Source organism: Alosa pseudoharengus, unplaced genomic scaffold, assembly GCF_046254945.1.
Source record: "Alosa pseudoharengus isolate Yale_2024_CS ecotype anadromous, Long Island Sound unplaced genomic scaffold, YU_APseudo_1.1 YU_APseudo_1.1_scf_15, whole genome shotgun sequence".
In the NCBI taxonomy this organism is placed as follows: domain Eukaryota; kingdom Metazoa; phylum Chordata; class Actinopteri; order Clupeiformes; family Clupeidae; genus Alosa; species Alosa pseudoharengus.
The window spans coordinates 21451837-21475689 of record NW_027468620.1 but is presented as its reverse complement, the minus strand read 5'-3'; the positions used below and the strand labels follow the sequence as shown (position 1 = coordinate 21475689).

The following is a 23853-nucleotide window of genomic DNA, read 5'->3' as shown; positions in this document are numbered from 1 at the left end:
TAGCGAATGAACAAGCGAGAAACATGTATGCACATATCGTGAGAGCAGAGCGCTAGTGTGTGGCAAAGAACAGAACAAAAACAGAACAAAAACGGTCAGCAGACACCCACACAGGCAGAGCAGAGCAGAGCAGAGCAGAGCCGAGCCACTGGACGCCTGAGAGACAGAGGCACACCACCAGTCTAGACAGACCTAAAGGGAAACCAATCCACAAACAAATCTGACTTGGCGTGCTGTAGACAGACAAACACACACACTAGCATGCTGTAGCACGTGGACAGACACAGCCACAGCCACGCAAGCGAGCAAACACACACACACACACACACACACAGGCATGAACACACCAATAGACAGGCAGATTGTGGTGGCCAATCCTAGCGTGCAGACCCAGAAACGGGTCGTTTGGGCGACCCTCTCTGTCAGGTCAGTCCACCAGCAGACAGGCGGTCCCCCGCTGGGTGGTGGTGAGGTGGGGGACAGTGGGGAGGGGAGGGGAGGGAGGGCAGGGAGAGACCCGCTCCGCTCGTCTCCTGCAGAGTTATTGAGCGGCGGATGGAAAGGCCCGCTGGCGCTCGGGCACATCGGATGGAATGCAATAAAAACACGGACAGAGAGAGAGAGAGAGAGAGAGAGAGAGAGAGAGAGAGAAAACACAGGCACAGCCAGAGTGGAGAGGATGGGAAGGAAAATAAAACTACAGGGGCATGAGAAAGATAAGACAGAGAGACAGAAAGAAAAGAAAAGAAAGAAAGAAAAAGAAAGAAAGAGAGAAAGAGAGAGAGAACCGGCCAGACAGACAAAATGGGTGTGGAATGGCCTGAGGTCTGCTCTTTTAGGAGCTTTCAGACAGGAGGAACTTTTTCATAGTTTTCAGATCTTTTGGAGGAAAAGCCCCTTTATTATGTGTCCACACTGCAGGACATGAGGACGATCACAGTTCTTAGAAAGTGTACAGTGACTATTTTAACACAAGCCAATGCAGCCCTAGCAATAGTCAAACCTGCATAGAATGTTCGCCATATAAACAAGAACTACAGAGCACCCATACACGAGTCATGTTTCCACTCCCACTTGCATAAAAGGTGGGTGTGTTGATAAAGCCTTTGCCAACACAGACAAGTCAACATCCAATGACGCTGCTATGAATTGCAAACCACTGTTTACCTTCACTGTCCACTTTGTGCACCATCTACTTTTGAACAGTTGTTGGGAGAGCTCCTCAGTGGGTAGTTCCAAGTAGTCCTTTGAACATTTTGGTCCGGAAGCGCCCGTCGTCCAGCCAATGACTAAGAGATGATATCGGTGGAAATTGGCTAACTGGGCTCAAGTCCCACCCACCCTGGGCACAGGAAGGGAGTTGACTCAAACCCTGACCCGTCACAGTCGGGTTTCTCAATAGGGGAACAACCCAAACTTATACACACCCTGCTATCAGACTGCACTCCACACACACACACACACACACACACACACACACAACCCATCACCACAGATCCCTTCTGTTCAGCTGAACAGCAAAATGTCGTCCATCCCTGGTAAAGAGTGCCGATCAGAACCACTGCTGTGGATCTTCATCTCAGGAGACAGGCTTTGCACAGCTCTGAGTCATCTCCAGTGTGACTTCCTGAGGCATGTCGCCTTTAGTGTCGCTCTTTTGGGCTTCGCCCCAGGTTCCCTCTGAGTCACTACAAGACCAGGGGCTTTTCTGCCTTAAAAAGACCCTCTAAAGTCAGTGAGAGAGAGCAGAGGTCTCCCCTCTGGTGTTCATCTGAAAGGCATTTACCTTGAGGGCACAGAAGATGCAGGAGTCCTCCATGCACTTATGTGTGGTCAGCTGACGGAAGCTCCTACGGAAGATGTCCAAATGCCAGAGCACCTGCAAACGATGGACAGAGGGGAATAGAGAGAGAGAGAGAGAGAGAGAGAGAGAGAAGAAAAAAAAAGAGGGAGCGAGAGAGGAAGGGAGGGAGAGAGAATGAGAAGAAAATGAGAACAGAGAAAGGGAAACAATGTGAGCCTTGTGGGGGGGCTGCACAGCGTTGACAAAAAAAAACATCAACACAGGACCAACTCAGAAATAAACATGACACTTTAAATGGGATTAAATGTTACTGTGGTTACATATCAAATAAGTAATTAACAGATTGATTTACTACAACTATCATGAAAACTGAGCTAGAGAGGGCGTCCAGCCCTTGGGCAATCCAGCGTGTGTGTGAGGGTGAGTGGGGGTGGGGGCCCATTGCGGCTGACAGCAGGAACGTTTCCATCGCTCTGGCGATCAGACACACAGCAAGCTACAAAAAACATCACCTCCTCAGTTCTCCAAGGACTCCACATCACTGCCTCTCATCCTCCAGCACCTACTTCTACAGACAGCTGCAGAACACACACACACACACACACACACACAGGCGCGCACGCACACACACGCATGCACACTCTGAGGATTCTGCTGCTAAGTTACCAAAACACTTGCATCAATGCACTACTAGGGATTTATCTGCTTAGACACCAAAAACACACCCAAACACACACGCCACCCCCACAACCCCGACCCCATCATTCCCCACCACACACACCAACACACACCCAGAGAAAGAGATACTACCTGAAGCCAAGGGGCTTGACAGTCCAGAGTTGCTGAGGTACTTAGGAGTGAGCAGACCTGAAGGCTCCTCTTAAATCCCTCTCTTGGCTGTGGGCACCAGTGGGGTATTAGCCTCTACGCCCCAAACACAGAGCAGGCAATTAACCCAGCCGCCACAGCGCCACCACTCACTCACTCACTCCACTAATCAGATGAAAACGAGCCTCACTCGCCCACATCCAAACAGCCCAGCAGATGAGAGAGAGAAAGAGACAGAGAAAGAGAGAGAGAGAGAGAGAGAGAGAGAGAGAGAGAGATCCCAAAAACAGCGCGCTGAGAGAAGATCAGAGACTCCCTGAGTGTGGTGGTGGTGGTGAGGGGAGTGCTGGGTGGGTGAGAAGAAGGAGAGTGAGGAGAGAGAGAGAGAGAGAGAGAGAGAGAGTCGTCAGAGAGAAGAACAGAGGGTGAAGAGGGAGGAGTGGAGGAAAGGAGAGGAGTGGAGAGGAGTGAAGGAGAGGGGAGGGGAGGAGAAGAACTGGGGAGGGAGGTGGGGAGAGAGTGAAAACAGATGCGGAGAGTCTTGCACATCGGAGTGAGGAGCTGCGCCGCTCGTGCCAGAGGAAAGACAAGATGAGGGGCATCAGCATGAGACTAAACAGGCACCTCACGGATGACCGTCTCTCTCTTTCTCTCGCTCTCCCCCTCCCTCCTTCTCTCTCTTCTTTCTCTCCCCTCTCCTCTCTGTGTCTCAGTCTCTATCTTTTAATTGTCTTTATTCTGTATCTCTCTCTATTTCTCTTGATCGCACACCATCTCCCATCTGGACCAGCCTGGGAGTCTCCTGAGGGCTGTGTGAGTGGTGTGTGTGTGTGTGTGTGTTGGGGGGGGGGGGGGACTGGACGCTCTCCTTGCCCTGTTAACTCAACCAGACCGCTCCTCCATGCATACACACGCTAAATACACACACAGACACACGCACGCACACACGCATGCTTGCTCACTCACTCACACACTCAAAATCTTACCCATGGCTCCCTCTGTTCCACTTGAAAATCCTGACACACAGCGACGCTAAATTATTGAAGGAGCTGTCAGTCTGCATTAGGACGACATTCACTCTCCTTCGACACACACACACACACAAACACACACACGCACACCCCTACCCCTTCACCAGCCGATCACTGGTCCTGAGACTGACACTCCTATGATCAGCCACTGCCTGTTCTGATAGCATCCCTGAGTAATTAACACCATCTGAGACTAAAGGCAGCCAGAGTACTCAGTCGCCGCTTAATGAGAAATGCTTGTGATGTTGCAACACTTTGCTTCTTTTGTTAACATTAAAACAACTAAATAACCGCCTTGATTTCTTTTTTATCTCCCCTACTTATCACTATAAGCTTCTGCTGCCTCTAAATTTCCCTCACGGGATCAAAAGGGTATATATACTATACTAAATGCTAATTAGCACTCATTATTTTTCCACATCACAATTATTCAGGAAAGCCAGAAAAAGCTACAGAAATGCACATAACAAATAAAGGAGTTTGGCACACCATTAACTTACTGCTTTCACAGCGAGCTGCCAATTAAATCCAAATTAACTGCTGACACAATATAACTACTAAATTGTTAACTTTTCTCTAATGATATATCGCTACTGTTCAAAAATAACCAAAAAATAACATAATATTCTCCTATTAAAGATCACCCTCCATCACAGTGTTGACTAAACACACAGACACACACACACACACCTATGATAGCATACCATCAATATCCAGCCCTAGCTCGAGTGTAAAGGAGAAAATAGTTTGAAGTGATCACCCAGAGCATCCACCACCATTCACACTCACTTGCAGCCAAAAGCAATCAGTGGCATTGATTACCAATGCCCTCCAAAAGGTCACCAAGGATAACCTTCACAGCCAGCTGTGCTAACCGCCACACACAAAAAGACAGTGAGTAACAGCTCAGTCAGATAGATAGTCGTTTTTTTTTTCCTGGGGTAAAAAATAAATAAATAAAATCCAGTGTGCGTGCCCCTTCTGTCTCGCTCTTGTACCAATACAGCTAGTCCAGGTGAAAGCCTCCTCAAGCAGAAAGCTGCAATCTGCGGCGCTTTCATGGGCCCATTGTACTCAGTGGGAGAGAGACAGAGAGAGAGAGAGAGAGAAAAAGAAAGAGAGAGAGAGAGAGAAAAAGAAAGAGAGGGAGAGAGAGAGAGAGAGAGAGAGAGAGAAAAAGAAAGAGAGAGAGAGGGAGAAAAAGAAAGAGAGAGAGAGAGAGAGAGAGAGAGAGAGAGAGAGAGAGAGAGAGAGAGAGAGAGAGAGAGAGAGAGAGAGAGAGAGAGAGAGAGAGAGAGAGAGAGAGAGAGAGAGAGCGCCGCCAGCTCTTTGATGCCGCTGGGGTAGAGGAGAGGGCTTGTGCCAATGTGAGCTGCTCTTCTCACGGTTATTCCCACAAAATAAAGTTTCTTTTCAAACAAACACAAAATCTGAGTTACAACTAGCCTGGGCAGGATGTCTATGACAGGGAAAATCACAGCTGATGTGTGTGAGAGCATACTGGGGCTCTGAAACTGGGGCTCTGAAAAGAAAATGCATGCAAGAGGGTTTCTCTTTATGGTTTTGGTCCGAATGACAGCAATTCTTGGAACAACAAAGCTGTTCGCTCATCTCACTGAGATGACAGCGTTTGAGTAAAATTAGTTATAAGCACATTTGTCTGTCAGAGTGATTAGAGTCTATTAGAGTTTTTTAAAGCTGGAGAAACATGCAATGGATGCCTTCACCACAAGCAAGACCAAAAGCATCTGTGTGTGTGTGTGTGTGTGTGTGTGTGTGTGTGTGTGTGTGTGTACAAATGTTGCATTTTCTCCAAACTCATGGATTTGTTTGTTTCCCCTTGAACTGGAGTTTTTGCTATTAGCTTGTCAGTGTTACCATCTAGACAAACTATCTTCAGAATTCAGAGAATTCCATTTTCTGCAGCACATACGACGAAATAGCTGCTTTTTGCCGAATGATGAAACACGTCCACTTCATTGTTAATCAGCCCTAACATCAGACCTCTCGCTGACCCTAAAAAACAGCTGGTGCCATCCACAGATGCCTTACTCAGGGAGAACATCCAAAAATGGGAGTGAGGGAGGGAATGCGACCGTGTGTGTGTGTGTGTGTGTGTGTCCGTATGAGCGCAAGTGTGCGTGTGTGTGAGAGAGAGGGAGAGGGAGAGAGAGACAGAGAGGAAAAAGAGAAATTGAGCTGACCAAAGCGGACTGGAAAAGATGCAAATTGATGATATAACAAAAACGGACAATGCCACCCAGTGCCAAAGCTGCCATGACGACAGCACTCAGGACAGGATTATAAGATTACCTTTAAGCAGAGAAAAAGATGTGTGTGTGTGTGAATATTTGTCTGTGTGTGTATGTTTGAGTCCAGCACGAGTGTGTCAGTAAGAGTGTGTGTTTTTGTCCATCTGTGTGTGTGTGTATGTGTGTGTGCGCGTGTCAGTCTCTCAGCACCCTATTGAAACCACATCAATACAGCCTAAAGTTTACCCTCCAATTTAGATTATGACCCTCCAGAGACGCTTCCTGAAGACCTCCCACCTCTATGTTTCCACCCACACCCTGAAGGCCACTCTGTGTGTGTGTGTGTGTGTGTGTGTGTTGGGGGCATTTGCACCCCCTACTGACATGTAAACACACAGTCCAGGCTGGTCCGTGGCGTTTTTCCACCCAGCCCAGTCCCATCCTGTCCAGTGCTCCCCATCTGCAGATTTAGGGCAGATCCAGTGCACACCCAGAGTGGAAGTGGGAGGGTGGGATAATGAATGGAGAGGCCACTCAGGTTCATGATTGATTGGACCCTGGAGTAATAAATAACCATCATTTGGGCCCGGTCTCACTGTGACTCTCTCACACACACACACACACACACACACACACACACACACACACACACACACACACACACACACACACACACACACACACACACACACACACACACACACACACACACACACACACACACACACACACACACACACACACACACACACACACACACACAGGATGAGGAAAAAAAGGAGGAAAAGAGGAGCGAAGAGCAAAGAGAAAGACAGAGAGAAATAAAGAGAAAGCTCAAAGGTGTGAAAGAAATAAAGTAGGAGAGAAAAGAGTGAGAGAGAGAGTGTGTGTGTGTGTGTGTGTGTGTGTGTGTGTGTGTGTGCGCACGAGAGAGAGGGAGAGAGATCCCAGCATGATAATGCGACAACAATAACAAAAATGCATACACAATCTCTGCTGTCCCTTTTCACTTGTACGTGCCTCTCACATCGGGATTTGTCGACTGACTGCAAACACTAACAATCATTTTGTAAGTACAACTGCTGGGGCTTGATAGGGATGAAACATTGTTGTGTTTTGCACTCAGTGGCTGGCAGCAGCCAACTAGCGGCCGCTATCGCTCCGCGTCCCCCTGGCCTGGAGAGAGTCAGGGCAAAGATAACAGCCCCGTCCCAACCCCCACCCCTCCCACTTTCAGCAGGAGAAGGGGCTCCTCACGTGGGATGGGCACAGGCCAGGTGCCCCCCTGCCTGGAGCCGTGAGACACAGCTGCTCATTACGCCGATGTTCCCAAACCTCAGCCTCTCCATGACACACACACACACACGTACGCACGATAACACGGAACGAGTGCTCTGCCAGAGCAGGAAAGGCTGACACACAATCCCCCTCCCCGTGAAATTGGGCTGAATAAGCCCAGCAGCAGATAGAAACAAGCTCCGTCTTTTCCCATTTTTTTTCCTCTAGTGCTCATGTTTGTTTATCGTGGCGTTAAACCAGCCCTGCTGGAGACGGCATGTACCGAAATCCTCGCGGCTGGACGACGCTCACCCTGCGCCGCGGCGCCCTCGGCCTTCTTAGACCGCCTGCCTGGCTGGCTGGCCCTGCAGCCAAATCCATGCGAGATCATCTTCAGTCTCGTTTCAGCTGCTCACGGTTGCGTGTCCTGGATGCTTGTTTGCGCGACAAAAAGCCGGGCTTGGATTTCAGGGCATGCATGGTGGCAGATGTCGTTATGCACAAAAAGACCTCCGGCATTTTTCCTGGCACTTTTTTTCCTTTCTTTCTTTTCTTTTTTTTCTGGTCCCCCACGCACATGGATAGAAGAGGCGGCAAACAAGCAAGACCAAGTCGTGGAAGCTGAACAGGGAGCACGAGAGAGAGAATGGACCATTAGTGGTCACCGCGTATGACGACTTTGATCCTGAGAAGCACAGAAGCACAGGACAGGAAAGAGACTAGAGGGATGGAGGAGAGATGGGAAGAGAACAGACAAGGAGCAAGAGTAATAAAGAGCAAGAGAGAGAGAGAGAGAGAGAGAGAGAGATGGAAAAAAGACAATGAGAGAGAGCAGACTGGCAGAAAGAGAGGAGAAGAATGAAAGGATGAAGAGAGGGAGGTAGACAGAGAGAGAAAGAAAGAAAGAAAGAAAGAAAGGCGGAGTGAGAGAGTGGGCAGGAGGGAAAGAGCTCTGGTTGTTCCCTGTGCCCCTTGCCGTGTTTCCAGGACATCTGCTTCCTGCTGAGGAGATATAGTCCTCCTGTTTTTCCGATCCAGGAAGACACGGACATGACAAGGCTTTCAGCCTGTACTGAGGGCCCGATGCTCTGCACAGAGCTCTCTGCCTTTCAAACTTTTAGCGCAGAGAAAGGTCAGTCCGTCCAAGACAAACAACATGACACGTGAAACTAGACAGACAGAATCCGACCGACAGAGGAGAAAAGAGGAGAGAGAACAAAACACTGAACTCGCTCTCTTTTGAGAAGACGTCAGGAGAGTGAACAGACACATTCATCAATTTGTCAACATACGTCAACATCTTTCAGCCTGTTCCAAATTCTATACGCAGACATAGGTTACCATTCACAAAACCCTGAAAAGACAGACATCATTGTGCCAGGCCCATAAAGGCCTCAAATACGTGTGCAGCATAATGGGGAATGGATGGGGCAAAGTAGCAGCAGCAGCAGCAGCAGCAGCGGCGGCCCGCACCCTCTCAGCCTTTTCCAGTTAATTCAGTCTGGAGAGCTCTGGGGGGCCCAGGCTTACCGGCATGGATGAAAGGACAAAGAAGAAGAAGAAGAAGGAGAAAAACAACCACTCCACTCCTCTCCCCTCCTCTCCTGCAGGCTGCGGCTGACGTCTATGACGTCTGTCCGGTGGGAGACACACCTCCGTCTCTGAGGTAACAGGGCAAACACTTATGGTTTTAATGAGGGTGCCGGGGTTAAGGATTTAACTCCCACCGCAGGGGCGAGAGCTCGGCTACCGCTCCAGCTTTTCTGGGGATCCACTGCGGGAGATTAAGGTTTGACTTTTTTTTCTCTCTTTTTTTTTTTAAATGGAGAATGTAGTCAAGTGTTTGCTGTAGTGAGCCGTATGTAAGGTTCAGCAGAGCCCCACGACAGCACAGGGGCTGTGGCGAGCCTGCGCTTGAACCTCCAGGGGGGGAAAGAGATGAAGGGACGGAGGATTATTATTATTATGCTCCTGATGATGAGCACAGAGTTCATAAAAAGGAGAAGAAAGACGCATTCCTCCTTGATCTCTTGTCTAAGCTTTTGAGCATGAAAGACCAGACGACAACGCATTCCAGAGAAGCGTCTCCAATCAAGTCTGGGTTCTTGCACAGCAGTTTCAGTTCCGGCGGGAGGGGAACAAAGCGCAACAACAAGAACTGTATTCCCCTGGGGCTTCATAACCAACGTCTACGTCTATACACTGTTTTGCCTCTCGGTAGCAGCAGACAATACACTACCTGCCCCCCCCGCCCCAACCCCCGACTCCTCCATCTCCTGACTCATATGTGACGCTAATTTGTAGCTCGGCAGGCTTATCACGCCGCTAAGCCACTTTAGTTCCATATAGCTGATTATACGGTAATCCAAAAATAGAGGGAGGAGAACTAATGACTGGTTGCTCAGACTGGGTAATTATGGACGAGGGATGACAAATGCCTTGATAGACGGCCGTCTGCACTTTTGAGAAAAAAACACATCAAACAACCAACCATACACATATTTACGACGTCACCATCTCAGTTGCTGGCGTAAGCAACTACACTGGTGCTATCTGCTTTTAGTTTTCTGTTGAAGTTCGTATTTGCATCCTGACAGACTGATTTCTCCACTCCTACCCCCCCCCCCCCCCCCACGCACCCCATCTCCATGCCCTTCATGTCCTTCTCACAGGGGACCAAAGAGTGAGCATCAAAGTTTCTGCGATGCACCAGAGACGGCACTCAGCCAGCCTGGAGCGGATCCACGGAGAATATGGATCAATAAGCAGCTCTGGAGTTCCTACTCACTCAGGCAAACATCTACAGAAGATGGCTTATGGGGAGAGAGAGAGAGGGAGAGAGGGAGGGAGGGAGAGAGGGGGAGAGAGAGAGAGAGAGAGATCGAGAGGAAAAGGCAGATAGAAACACAGGGGGAGAGAGAGGAAAAGAGGAGGCAGAGAGAGAAAGAGTGAGTAGCAGCAAGTTTGCATAAGTGCTCATGAGTGAGTGGCTATCCGGCCATGAAGATCACTCTCCATTAATTATTTTTCTACTGGCCTGTCCTCATGCAGGGTGCTTTCCCAGCTCTGCGTCCAGAGAGAGCCTGGCCAGGCTGAGAAGCCTGTGGGTCTAGCTAGCCAGAGGTGGACAGGACACCAAATGCTGCCGATCTGTACGGTAGTGGAGAGGTCATGCTTGAGAAGTGACCAACACGCTCATTACCACACAGCTGCCCATCCATGACACCCCACAGACACACACAAACAAAGCAACGCACTGTCTGATTCATGGTTGGGTCATCAATGACCCAACCACAACTCCAACTCATGCACACAAACACACACACACACACACACAGACAAACAAAAAGACACACACAGACAAAGATGCCACTCCCAATCTCAAAAAACACACACTCAAGACAGTCAACTCAACACACGACAACGCCTTCATCCATAGTGTAATTATATCAGCAAGGAGCCAGGAGAGCCAGAGAGTGAACGTGGAGATACACGTTGAGTGTGGAGGAGGCCAGGGAAAGAAAACAGTAATTGCCCCACCCCCCCTGATTACAGCCTCAGCGCATGGATTAGGCCAGGACAAAGGGAGACTGTCAGAGCTGCGTGAAAAGAGTCCTGTGTGCCTCAGAGCACAAACACTGGAAAAGAACACCTTGAGAGAACACAGTAAAAAAACAAAAAAGAAAAAGGGGGGGGGGGGGGGCACTGTTATTTTAACATTAGAACAATGTTATTCTCTAGGATGAAGGAAAAGTAGGAGTGCTACAGTTCAAGCGAGAAGCTGGGAATAGCTGATCTGGGTGTGTATTGGACCACAAAAAATGACTGCATCAGTGTATGTGTGTGTGTGTGTGTGTGTGTGTGGTGTCTTTACAGGAATCCTCAACGGGTAATATCAAAGGAAGTGCACAAAGCTTAATCACCTCCAAAGCCGGGAGAAGCAGAGGGCAGATGAGGCCATGGAGGTTGTTCTGTGGAAAAGGCAAACATGTGGAGCAAGGCCGGGCCAACACTTTATTATGTCTGCTATAAGAAAGCCATTTGTTCCCAAAAATAAGCAGTGGGCTGTCAGGACGAGATGTAGCACCAAACAGCGGGTGACCTTGACTCCCAAACTTTCTCAAACAGCACCACTGCGCCGCCCACAACTAGGCTACTGTCCCACAAAGACGTCTTTTCATTCACTCCCTTCCCCAACCCAACGACACTAAGTAGCCTTAATGATAATGTGATCTGTTGCTGAGTCAGATGCTTACTGTGTTGCTTACTGCTGTCTGGACTTCACAGAGTCCATAATGGTCACCTTACACACACACACACACACACACAAAATGACTATTCACGGGTGAGCTGGAGATTCAAAGAGGAGGCGTCATCCGCACCCTTTCCATGAATTTGCACCAGTGCTCGGCCCACGCCTCCCCTCTCACTCTGGGGTGATTCACACCCAGCTCCCCCTCTAGCTGACACACCCCTGACACCTGGTGACCATAAACAACACACCCTCCACCTCTGCTCTACAAGTCACAACAACAATCTGTGACCATATCTGAGCAAGTGTGTGTGTGTGCGTGTGTGTGTGTGTGTGTGTGTGTGTGTGTGTGTGTGTGTGTGTGTGGGGGGGGGGGGGGGGGGTACAAAAGATTCCACCTCCTTTTACAAGTTTTTCCCAGATGAAACAGTAGGAGTGTGTGTTTTTCATATTGTGTACTGGTGATGCAATGTGTAGGCCATGTATTTAAGTAGTCTGTGTTTATGTGAGTGTGGGTGGGTGACCTACCTGGAGAGCACTGTTCAGAAAGCAGCTGTTCTGTCCTGGCTCATTAATGAGCCCTTTGCTAGGGGCGATGGAGGTCATGGTGCGTGGGGTAAAGATGCCCTGAAGGCCACTGCTGCCCGACGCAAAGTAGTTCCTCTTCCACGACATGGCCAGCACCGCCACGCCACACTCACAGTCACGTCCACGTCCACTCTCGACACCAACGCTAAACTGTCCACAAGGCCCCAGAACCCAACCACAAGGTCATGTTTTCCAGAAACGAAGGGGCGGGAAAAAAAGTGGGCGAGAAATAGAATCCAGAGAGGTCAGAGAAATTGTTGGACGATGATGCTGCTGCACTTCTGTCCGATTATCTTGACATCTGGCTAAAATCCTCGGAGCCCTCCAGTGTTGAGGTGTGTGTGTGTGTGTGTGTGTGTGTGTGTGTGTGTAGCCCTCTGTAGTCAGAGAGGTAACCTGTTCTCTGTTCCGCACGCCTTTGCTGGCTTCAGCCTCGTGGAATTCCCCACTTGTCCTCGATCTTTCACACCTCCGCTCCTGCGTTCCTTTCTCTTCTCTTGGTTTTTCCGCCCTCTCCCTGTGGAATCTCGCACGTCTTCCCGTCCGTCAAGGCCGCTGTGTGCTGCTCCTCGTCTGGGCCTCTCAGAAGCTCTAGAAGCAAAAACAGTGGCAGACTGCTGTCTGACAAAAGGTCAAAGTTGAATGGTCGCCCCGGTTTGGTGTCCTTCAACACTGCTGGGTTGGCGACGTTGTGAATGGCTGTGAGGATCTCAGGACATATCAGCAAATCTGTGGGAAGGAGAAAGGGGAAAAGTTGTATGACTTGCATCCCCTTTTTGTTGCTCAACACACACACACAGCCGCCTTGAACTGGGGGCTGTCAGGTTATCATCACTCTCCCACACCTCGTGCACTATTAGCATGTAAGGCCCAGAAAGCACCCCTTCCCTCCCCCTCCCCACGGCTCTCTCCCTGTGGCACGAGTGCTGCCTTGAGTGTGTGGATGAGCTGGCAGTGCAGACCCTCGCAGTGAACTCAACGTCTCCCTGCCTGACGTCCCCCAAGACTTAACACCCCCGCTATGCATGTGTTGCGTGCGTGCGTGCGTGCGTGCGTGCGTGCGTGCGTGCGTGCGTGAGAGAGAGAGAGTGTAAGGCATAATGAGAGATGAGTGGTCACCATCCACCCTCCTACATCCTTCACCCCACAGAAGGTGACAGCATGCCGCCCATCCATCCATGTGCCTCCATGTCCTTCTGACCCCCCCCCCCACCTCCTCCCTCCAAGCAGTGTGATGTCACCCCGACCATGAGTGACTTGATGACTGAGCCACTTATAACACCCCAGCCAAGCCACACAGGCTAAATACAGCAGGCTGTAGTAGCACACGCCACGTGCGTGCGTGTGTGTGTGTGTGTGTGTGTGTGCCTGCAAGCGTAAGAGGGACTAGGCAGCACGAGTGCATTTGTGTTTGTGTAAGTGGGTGCTAGTACAAGTTGAGATAGATGTGTGCCGGCCCAAGTGGTTGATGCACAGGGTAATTACTCCAAGATTCATGCATTTCATATATGATCAGTGCTCAGTTCATCCCCAACAGGCCTTAATGGCTGTCAGATCTGTGTGTGTGTGTGTGAGACTGAATGTGTGTGTGTGTGTGTGAGTGTGTGTGTGTGTTTATCAGACTGAATGTGTGTGTGTTTGTGAGACTGAATGTGTGTGTGTTTGTTTGGTTAAGATTTCAGCTGGGATGTGTCTGTGCACATCACTGTCTGATGTGCTTTTAAGGAAGGCTGGCTCCAGGGCACTGTTCCAGGAACAGACAAAGACACTATGACGGAGACCAACACAGGCTAACAGCATAAAAAGGCCAATGAGAGCAAAGCCCTGACCCTGATGGGGTGGAAGATGGGACAGAAGAGGAAGAGAGAGATAGAGGACAAAAAAAAACAAAGACAACATTCTTTTCTTTTCTTCTTTCGAATCCAAACACAGTGAGAGAGAGAGAGAGAGAGAGAGACAGAGCCAGCGAGCAACTGTGTGTGTGTGTGTGTGTGTGTGAGAGAGAGAGTGAGAGGGCAAGAGAGAGGGAGACAGAATGTGACTTCGTTCCAACCGTCCTACACAAACACAGGCAGTGAGTGTGTGAGGTCAGTTGATCCGCCCCGGAGCCGTCTTCACCCGGCACCGACTCACAGTTGACCCCCTAGCCTCTGATGTCAGCCAGACCACATCACAGCCGGTGGTTCTGAAAGAACTCCCGACTCGCGGGCCCTTAAATCAGGCCTCCTCAGAGCAGTCAGGACACACTGCTTCCTCCAGCGAGTTCCGAGCCACTCAGTGGTCACAGAAATGCAGGAAACGGACATTAAATGAGGTAAATTGCAGAGACTGTGTCGTGACTCGCAAAGTGACCTTCAGACAACAGTCATGACGAATGAATTTTAAACCACAACGCAGAGCAGCAACATGTTGCTAGGCAGCGGACAATGCGCAAGCTCTGCTCACAAAACTTTGGAGAAACTTGTACTCAGCGGCAAGCGCGGATCTAAAACAAGTAAAAACGCAAGGCGGAACGGCCCGCGGTTTACAAATGCTTGAGGACAGGGTTGATACAGAGAGCAGCAGATTTGATTTGTTTACCGCGAGGCAGTCAGATCAACATGTCCACACCCAGCTTCCTACGCCCACAGAAACCGTTGTGACAGCCCTGGCTCAGACTGAAAATATGCTCGCAAGATACAAGTCTGTTCCCAGCCCTGTGGCCAGGCCACCATCGAGAGTTTAAGGACCCGGGTTTTAGGCGGGAGAACTCCTTAAGTGGGGATGCAGTCAGACACACACACACACACACACACACAGACACAGCAGTCAGCTCCTACAGGGCTGCGGTGGTGGATGGGGAGGAGGTGAGTAGCTGGTCATGCAGGAGGATTAGCCTGATCAGACGCTGGGATTAGTCTGGACCGTTACTCAAAGGATCTGTCTGGGGTGGAGGGGTGTGTGTGTGTGTGTGTGTGTGTGTGTGTGTGTGGGGGGGGGGTATAACGTAACGGTGCTCGTCTACTGAGAGGCCTTATTAGCAATCAGATGACAGCGTGGTCTTACTGGGACTCCGTCCTGGTAAACAACAAGGCCAACCACATGGCTTGGACTGGAGACCACAGGAGTCTGGTAAACAAGTCAACTTACAATACCAACAGTAGTTATTTGCAGTGGGCCTCATCACAGCTGCATAAGAATAGATGACGTACACTAGATAATAAATAGCACAACATAACATGTCAACACACTCAAAGATTCTAAGAGAATGATTCTGGGTAAAAAGACAAAAACAAAACAGGTCTGGTCTGGATCTCACAGACGGTCTCTGCAGAGCTGTCAACTTCAGCCTGTGAAACCACGACAGGCCGACCAAGTCAAAACCAGACCTTCCCCGCCACCACAGTGAAGCTGAGGTTTCAGAGCTTGGCGGCATGCTAAAAGATGTCTCTTCCTGCTCGACGACTGCTTGCCACATCAAATCACCCCAGACGGATGTGGACGCGGTGAGCTAGCCTCCACCCCCAGGGGCCGCGGACGCACGTTCCCATCAATCTGCTTCATATCAGGATCCAGCCAGCACACATTTTGCGCCTCGCGCCAACTGACATAAGCTAAAAGGCCAAATGATTCTTGGCACCCCTGGAATGTTCCAAAGTCTCTATCTTAAGATATTCTTATATGAAGGAACTGTTAAAGGGATACCAGGCAACGTTTTCGTGTTAATTAATCATTTTCGTAAGTCGGTATACGGTTAAATGACTCATTACGGGGCGAATGAAGGCTCTCTCGCCCGCCCCTACTGCCTGTAGGAAGAATATCCCACTTGCAAGTTCGGTGTATCCTACCCGCCGACCGAAGCAGGATCAGTTTACAGCACAGAGGCAGGCTAACTAAACGCTAGAGATTGTTGCAAACGTGTGTATAATGGCAGAGCCGGCGAAGAAGCAGCGAAAACCCTTGACGGAAGACGCAAAGAAAAGGAAAAGAGCTTCAGACCGAGCGAGGGGGAGTTTCGTAGAGAAAAAGCATCAGGCTTGCCTGGTGTCCTTGAATTTCCACTGGGGATCAATAAAGTATCTATCTATCTATCTATCTATCTAAAGGAAAATTCCGGTATTTAGCACTTTGAGTGCCTTTTCTGGTTTGTTTTGGATGAACTAGAGTGGTGGACACCGAAAATTTGACGATTGGTCCTGTCTCGACTTTTCTGACTCATTTTGTATCGCCTTTAACTTCAGAGTGGCTGCCTACAGGCATGCACAAACATGTCCTAAAACAACCCCTTAACGTTCGTTTTCCAAACTGTGGAACTCACCGAGTGGTTAGTGGTGTTTGTTGATGTTCAAAAACAAGTAGCGTAGCGAAATACAGTTTCTGTCGTGTTTTATTTGGCATTGTTACGCAGATGCTCCTATAGCATTAATATTGTGTTGCCTGTTTGCGCTGTGGGGCGTGGGTTGTCTTGTCTCTCTGTCTCCCTCTCTAGGTCATCCCGAGTGCGGGCCGATTGCGGGGCGGGGCAGGGCCTATATAAGACGGCCGCGTCCTAGAAGGAGGTCTCTCTTTTCGTTCCTCGCTCTCGCCTCTCTCGGAGCGGAACTGCTAGCAGCGTCGCCATTTTTCCTTTGTTTGAAATATACGTTCGTTAAGTTAGCACTCACGTATACAGGCTAGTTGTAAAGCACTTGTACTTTATTTATGTTTATCTGAGCGGGTGGTGTTTGGTGGCGGGTTATTGCACGTTATTAGAAACAGGCCCAGGGAGTGAAGCAGACCCGAGAACACTCACAAATCCTTATTGTCTTTTGTTTACAGTCGGGAGTCAGCTTGGTTTTCTTTTGAGTCAGTCAGTCACAGGGTTTGATTTCTGTTTTGTTATTCTTTAGCGTTAATGCACCACCTTGTTCTGTTGTTTTTCGTTGCGCTTTATTCATCTTTGTCAAACAACGCACTGTTAACAACTATTTTTTCTGGCTATTTGTTCAATTAAATATCCTTAAACCGTCACTTCTCTCTGGCCTTTGTTATGTTATGTTGAACCATCTCATCGATTGTATGGTCTCGTAACAGGCATTTTGTAAAATCCCATTGATTTCTGTTGGAAGACTCATTGCACGTTCATATTACTGCGCCACCGTCTATGCTTCAGGCTCAAATATTGAGTCGAAGTTTATACACTAGTGTTGTCACGATACCAAAATTATGACTTCGATACGATACCTGCCATAAATATCACGATGCTCGATACTAAAACGATACTACGGCGAAATCCTAAGATATCTGGAGAAGAAAGGACTCATACCTCCTCCAAGTGTATTGAGTCATTTGTGTTGAATTTGGTGCACTTTTGTAGTGTGTAGGTCAATTCTGGGTTCTAAACTTCTAAACTTCCTACATAATGATTATTGTTTTATAGTCAGTAAAATAGTAGGCCTACTTTCTGTGATTAAGTCCTTTATTGTTTGTTATAGTTAATTTACATTGTGTTGTGTTTTGGCAATAAAGTAGCTTTAAATAGCCAAACTAGGCTAGATCAAGGTCAGTGTTCAAATTACTGCATGCAAATCACTGAATGCTATGCAGAGGGGCCTAATCTTTAGGCCATCTGATGTACAGTATAGGCTACCCTAGGCCTTCCCGTGTTCATGGGATTTCTTTGACAGTTGCAAAGGGGAAAATGTGAGGATAGTCTTCTTTGCGCCCAGTGTACGACGTTCCAACCACTCAGGTCTTCGTCAGATAGGCCTACACCATTACCTGTTGCAATATATCTGTGTGCATTACTACATGACGTCTATTTCTTTGATAACATGATTTGCTAGCACGTACTGTAACAATACGCCGCTATTATTATTAGGACTCAACACGCTTTGGTGGTATTATGCTGTGGGCTTTAATTAGCGCATTTCGGGTAGCCTATCCTACATCTGGGCAATAATTATTGAACAAATTGCAGTCTACATGCCATGACAAATATTACCAGTAGTAGGCTACTGACCGAACATGAAATAGATCGTTTACAAGTTATGGTAATGTTATTCTGGCGTGAACATTGCGCTTTCATCACGTTAGCACCCTATGATTACAGCTCGTTATGTCTCGTCAAAATGATTACAGCTCGTTATGTCTCGTCAAAATTCATTGATGAAGGAAGGTTCGCTTTATCCCAGAGAACCATACTCGTTTCACTTAGGCTAGACTAAAACATAAGAGAAGAACTTGGCACTAACCATGTAGTCGTGTTTTCTATAGCATATTCGTTAACCTGTCGTTCTTTGAACTCTTTAAAAATGTTGGGATATGTCTGCGAGGTGTTTTGCCAAGTTCCATGCGTAGCCTACTGCTTTTAAATGACTTTGTGTACCTGATGGCTTGCCTTAATTCGCGATGTATCCGAAATAGTTGCAGATTTCACTGCACCTTTTGTTTTATCCACAAGGCCTAGAACTGTCGGCAAAGAACTATGACGTTGGCTGCGCACTCACTCACTCAGAGCTGCCTGCTTGACACGCCCACTTGCCTAGATGCGTGAAAGGAGCAGTGAGAACAGCAGTTCACACAGACACAGAACGTTATTATTTTAATAAAGTATCGATTCTAAAAACGTCTGAAATCGTATTGTTTTTTGCATAAAGGCATCGCGATACCTTTTTAGTATCGATACACCGTGCAACACTATTATACACGGTTGTGAGGTGTCTGTTAGTGACTGAAAAGTTCCACAATAGCAAATAAGACGGCTGGAAATCATACATTGCACCAACATATTTCATTTTAATAACCAACGAACACCACTAATCACTGGGTGAGTTGCACAGTTTTGAAAACGAACGTTAAGGGTTGTTTTAAGGACATGTTTGTGCATGCCTGTAGGCAGCCACTGAAGCAGTAAAGGCGATTCAAAACCAGTCAGAAAAGTCGAGACAGGACCAATCGTCAAAATTTTGGTGCCCACCACTCTAGTTCATCCAAAACAAACCAGAAAAGCAACTCAAAGTGCTAAATACCGGAATTTTCCTTTAACTGGTAATTGTTCTTTGAATAAAAACATCCAACTTTTAAATCAATTCATTCCAGTGATATCAGCCAAAAGCAGTCCATTAAGTCACAGCACAGTAAGGGACAAGGGGACAACCAACCCCCTGATTCCCCTGATTAGCTTATGATGTAATGACACTTGGCCTTTTCGCTTGCTGGGTTCGCAATACAAGCAGACCTAATAAGACAAAACAAAACTCAATAGATTTATTTTTACAGAGAGCGTTGTGCACACAAATAGCAAGTCAAAATATCCGACAGCTAAACTGGAAGGCCATTAGGCTAATTCCAGTCGTCCGGCCTTTCCTGTCAATCAGGTGGCCAATTACAAAAAGGAAATCTGTTTTTACAAATGAGTCAGAATTAAATTAGTGTTTCTTTACTGTGTGTGTGGGGTGGGGGGGGGGGGGCTGACTGCTTAAATGCTTGGATGACAACAATAGCAAGTCTCCTGAGGATAGCCTAGCCTAAACAGCCTCACACCATTTCAAATATGGTTTGGATTAAACAAATGAGCCTTGACAGAATTCTGTGATACAATTTGAATTAAATATGTATAAAAGCAGACAGCACAAAAGCACGAATCCACCCCTAGCCCAAATTCCATATCACTGCATATTAAACTTGCATATTAAACTTATCAATGGGGAGGTAGGAGACGGCTAAAAACCTTTACTGGCAGCCTCTCCAGGGCCCAGCTTCAAGCGGTTATGCAACACAGTGGTCTCTGGACGGAGGAGAGGAGAGGAGTGGAGGGAAGAGGAGTGGAGAGGAATGGAGGGGAGAGCGGCCCTGCCTCTATCGGCCCATGACACCCCCTCTAATCACCTCTAATTCTGCCGCCTGGCTCTCCTCCAGGGTCGAGCTACTGCAATGTCTGGTTGCCAGGCCCTGGGGCTGGGGTGGCCCACTAAACCTCTTCCTGTGCCAAGCAACACTGAGCAGCTTTAAACGCAGGTACAAAATGCTAACAAAATTCTAACCTCTCTTCCAAAATACTACTCTTTGCTTTAATTTCAGTGAGCATCGGAAAACTTCTGAGTTAAAGCAAGTAAAGGGAATAAGGTGACTGACTGAGTAACTAGGCCGTCGCATGTTCTAATTCTCGGAGGTGAGAAGATGACTCGCACTCTTCTCCGCCTACCATATTTGATAACATCAGACTTTTTCACGCGGGCAGTCAACATTCACACTGCTAATGAAGCTGGCCCAGCCTCAGCACCTAGTGCAGTCACACCCGTCTGACACTTCGCTTCCACTGCCCATCTTCGCCCTCGAAAACCAGCGCCAAAAATGGGAGCGTGAGTGGGGGTTGAGATTTAAAAGATAAAATATGCAACATCAACTTTAGCATTAAATCAAACCTTATAACTATAATCCACATCAAACCAGTGCATATTCCTCTGACCACCAGCCAACTTTCCATCTCTGGGGTTTTGCCCTCCCTCTTCAACTCTGGCACCTGACCAACAAAAGGAGGCAGAAAAAAAAACGGCAAAACATCTGTCATGAGCTAGCAAGCCAGTAAATCTCAGCTGTTAGGGGATTAATGCCATCCTTCTAATTGTCTTTACGTCGCAGTACTGATATTATGTAATCAGCTACCACTAACCTACCTAGGAGTAGAGCTGGTTTAGCCAACATTTTTTGGCAGAGGGGTGGCACAGTCCCAACAGCACCTAGTAAAGACCATATTCCACTCAGAACCATTCTGCATTCTAATGGTCTTCAAATGGAAGAGGAAATTAATTGCCTAGACAACAGAAGTCCTGCCCACTCAGGTCATAAATACCCATTCTAGAAATGGCACTGTGCGTAGGCTGCTTGACCTTTTTGTTCAACAAAGTGTTTTGAGTTAAGAAATTTTAGGTTTGTGTGCAGAAAAAAAGGACAGATCTCAGGTCATATCCATGGTGGAGGTGTAAACGGCAATTTACAACAAGAACAATGACGATAACAGTAACAACAAAAAAGTATTGTGCTAGCTAATATGAATAACAACATCCGCACAAACTACAACAATGACAACACCAATATAGTTATAGTTACAGCTATCTTTATAGTTATTGTTCCTGGTGTGGACCCTTTAGGTGTTTGAGCCGGGATGCCCACACAAAACATTTGGGCATGAGCAATCTCCACAAAAGGGGGGAAAGAAGAGAGGGAGCGAGAGGAGAGAAAAAAGAAAAGAGGAGGGCGCAGGTGAAAGATGACCGAGGGCATCAAAGATGTACCTCTTCATTTTGTAATGTGACAGACGGAGCCAGTGAGGGAGTAATGGAAGGAGACAGCAGAGGAATGAGAAGAGGAGGCAGACTATGAAATAATAAAATGATTTCCAGAGCGATCACGGCAGAGAGAGAGAGAGAGAGAGAGAGAGAGAGAGAAAGGAGAGGAGAGAAACAGTGCGTGAGAGAGAGAAAAAGACAAGACGTGAGAGGGCAAGACAGAAAGGGAATGCATGAGAAATTGCACATAATGAAAGAATTAAGCAGTGAGAAGGAATCCAGGCAAGGCACTGCCATGGCCACACAGGGCAGCTTGAAGAAGGGTATGTGGGTGGTGGTGGGGGTTGCCATCGTGAGCCTGGGCCTGGGTACACACTTAGAGTGCCCGCACATCTTGTTCAGTGGGCACCCTGCCCTCAGCATCACTTTGCCATGGCAACTACTGCTGTTTTCCTTCTCACCATCTGTGTGACAGCGAGGTCACCAGAATCTAGGGCAAAAAGATGAGTCTTCTCCTGGCTCCGTGGAATGAGAAGGAGCACATAAAGGCAGCGTAATTCTCCCCAACTGTGGAGTAGTAGGTCTAAGCAAGCTGAACACAATTGCCATAGCTAAGCAAGAGGGCATGCTATCCAAAAAGTGATTGACCATACAGAATATAAAGGAGAAAACTCCTGAGAAGAGATGAGAAAGGGTTAATTACATGTTCACTACCCACATCAACTGGGCTGATGAGCAAGCATGAAAGCAAGACAGGAGCATTGACTGGCCAAGGTTTTCACAGGTTAGAATGATCCATCTGTGCGTTTGCAGTCTGGTGCACATGAGGCAAACGCACTGTTGATTTTCGACGACTGGACATCTGCATCTACCAAGTGGAAGGCTATAAAAAAGCGTGCAAGTTGCAACTGATGCTAAAGTCTGTCCCGGCAAATCTAGACATATACACTAAAGAAGCCACTTACATATTCTTGTGCACAAGTTAGCAGGTGTACACTATGTAAGTGCGAAAACTTGTAGTGTACGCATACTATGCAAGTGCGACAACACTCAAGTCGGATTTTTATTAAGAATATTTAAGTTCCTTACTTGACAGACAAACGCTGTAACCGTTTTATATACAATGTTATACACAATACAGTAGCCTACTTTTTATTTTAATTACACCAAAAATAAAATAATTTCTTCTACGCATTTCGAGACGAGCGCACAAGCCGCAAATGTGAACATTGTAACGGTATTTCAAGTTGCCTGTTGCTAAACTAGTTAGCGGTAAAGCTACAGGTCCATCGGCTTGACGGATGTGGTGTTTATGTGTCGTTGGAAGTTACTTAAGATAAAGAGAAAACGTGTCGAATGAATGGGAAAGGCAAGCAAAGTATTTAGTTCCAGGGAAGCAGCTGTGTTGTGCTAAAACTAGCATTCCAAAAGTTTTAGTTGAGATCTAACACTGGAAGACTAACGTTTCCTAGTGTAGCCCAAATCCTAAATGCATAGCATGAAAATACTTCCTAATCACTAAAAATAATCATTCTCTCTTTTAAATTGCACATGTTACCTTTTCACATAAAATAAGTTGCATGTCCATTGTAAAAAATAAATCAGTGTGTCGCAAACATGAATCCTCATCCGGTCTCGTCTTTCAATCTTGTTATCCTTAAACAAAGCAACTTACCTTTTCTCATCCACTTTTGCTACAAATGTATCCCGTGCAAAGGCAAATCTGAGAAGTTTTCCGCAGTTCTGTCTCTAACACGGTAAGTAACGTTAGCTTCGCCAGTCGGGTATTTCGGAGAGCTGAATTCATTTTCTGCTCACCAATTACTGTGTGCACTGAACTCTTTATAATACATTGCTAGCAGCAGAGTGAAGAGCTGGGCGGGGGGAAGGGTGACGCCATTACCTGTCGTTGGGAACAATGACAATACCCCTACACCAGCCGGGCGGAAAGTGCCAAGTTGACACTCGAAGCACTTTCATACAGCTGAGAAACAACTCCGATTGCAGCAGTGTAAGTTTTAAACTGCCAGTGGTCATGTGTAATGCAAGAAATTCTCTCCATGGTATTTGCCGCGATGCCTAGAGGGCGGTCGGCTTGGAGAAAATAGGCGCACACAAAATCCGTTTACGTCCTGCTGCGACAGTATGCTGCATGAAAATTAAAGCTTGCAATGATGAGTCGAGCTTAAATGACTCGTGAAATTCATGGAAATATTCTGCTATTGGTGTAGAGACCAAGTTATTTGGCCCACGGTAACGAAAGAAAATTAATACATTATTGGCCTAAATATATCGTCCATATAAATACTCTTGATTCTTATTCTGAGCTGTAAAAAACATCCACATGTACTCTTCTGGATATCAAACACATGTGTTGTTCCTAACAATATACAAAGTATTGTTATGCCTGTCTACAGTATTGTAAAGGGATAACATAACATTTGATGTAACAAAGATAATCTTCCCAAGTATTATGTCATATCAAAGATGTTAAAGACCTAATCTTAACAATTTCTTAGTTGTGATATGTCAGTTACCAAAAGTAAACAATTACTGGCCTGATGCAAACATC

At 47.3% G+C, this 23853-nt stretch overlaps 1 protein-coding gene across 1 annotated transcript in view; it reads right to left on the bottom strand.

Annotated features, from left to right (window-relative positions):
- The window catches only part of usp54a (ubiquitin specific peptidase 54a), a 60083-nt gene extending 36706 nt beyond the window's left edge, over positions 1 to 23377 (bottom strand). Inside the window, exons 1-3 of the mRNA XM_076285887.1 lie at positions 22957 to 23377; positions 11974 to 12762; positions 1787 to 1879 (exon numbers count right to left, since the gene is read on the bottom strand). Of these exons, the coding sequence (XP_076142002.1) occupies positions 1787 to 1879; positions 11974 to 12120 (240 nt within the window). The 5' untranslated portion in view covers positions 12121 to 12762; positions 22957 to 23377. The remainder of the gene's footprint in view (positions 1 to 1786; positions 1880 to 11973; positions 12763 to 22956) is intronic.
- Between the last annotated feature and the right edge of the window lie 476 nt (positions 23378 to 23853).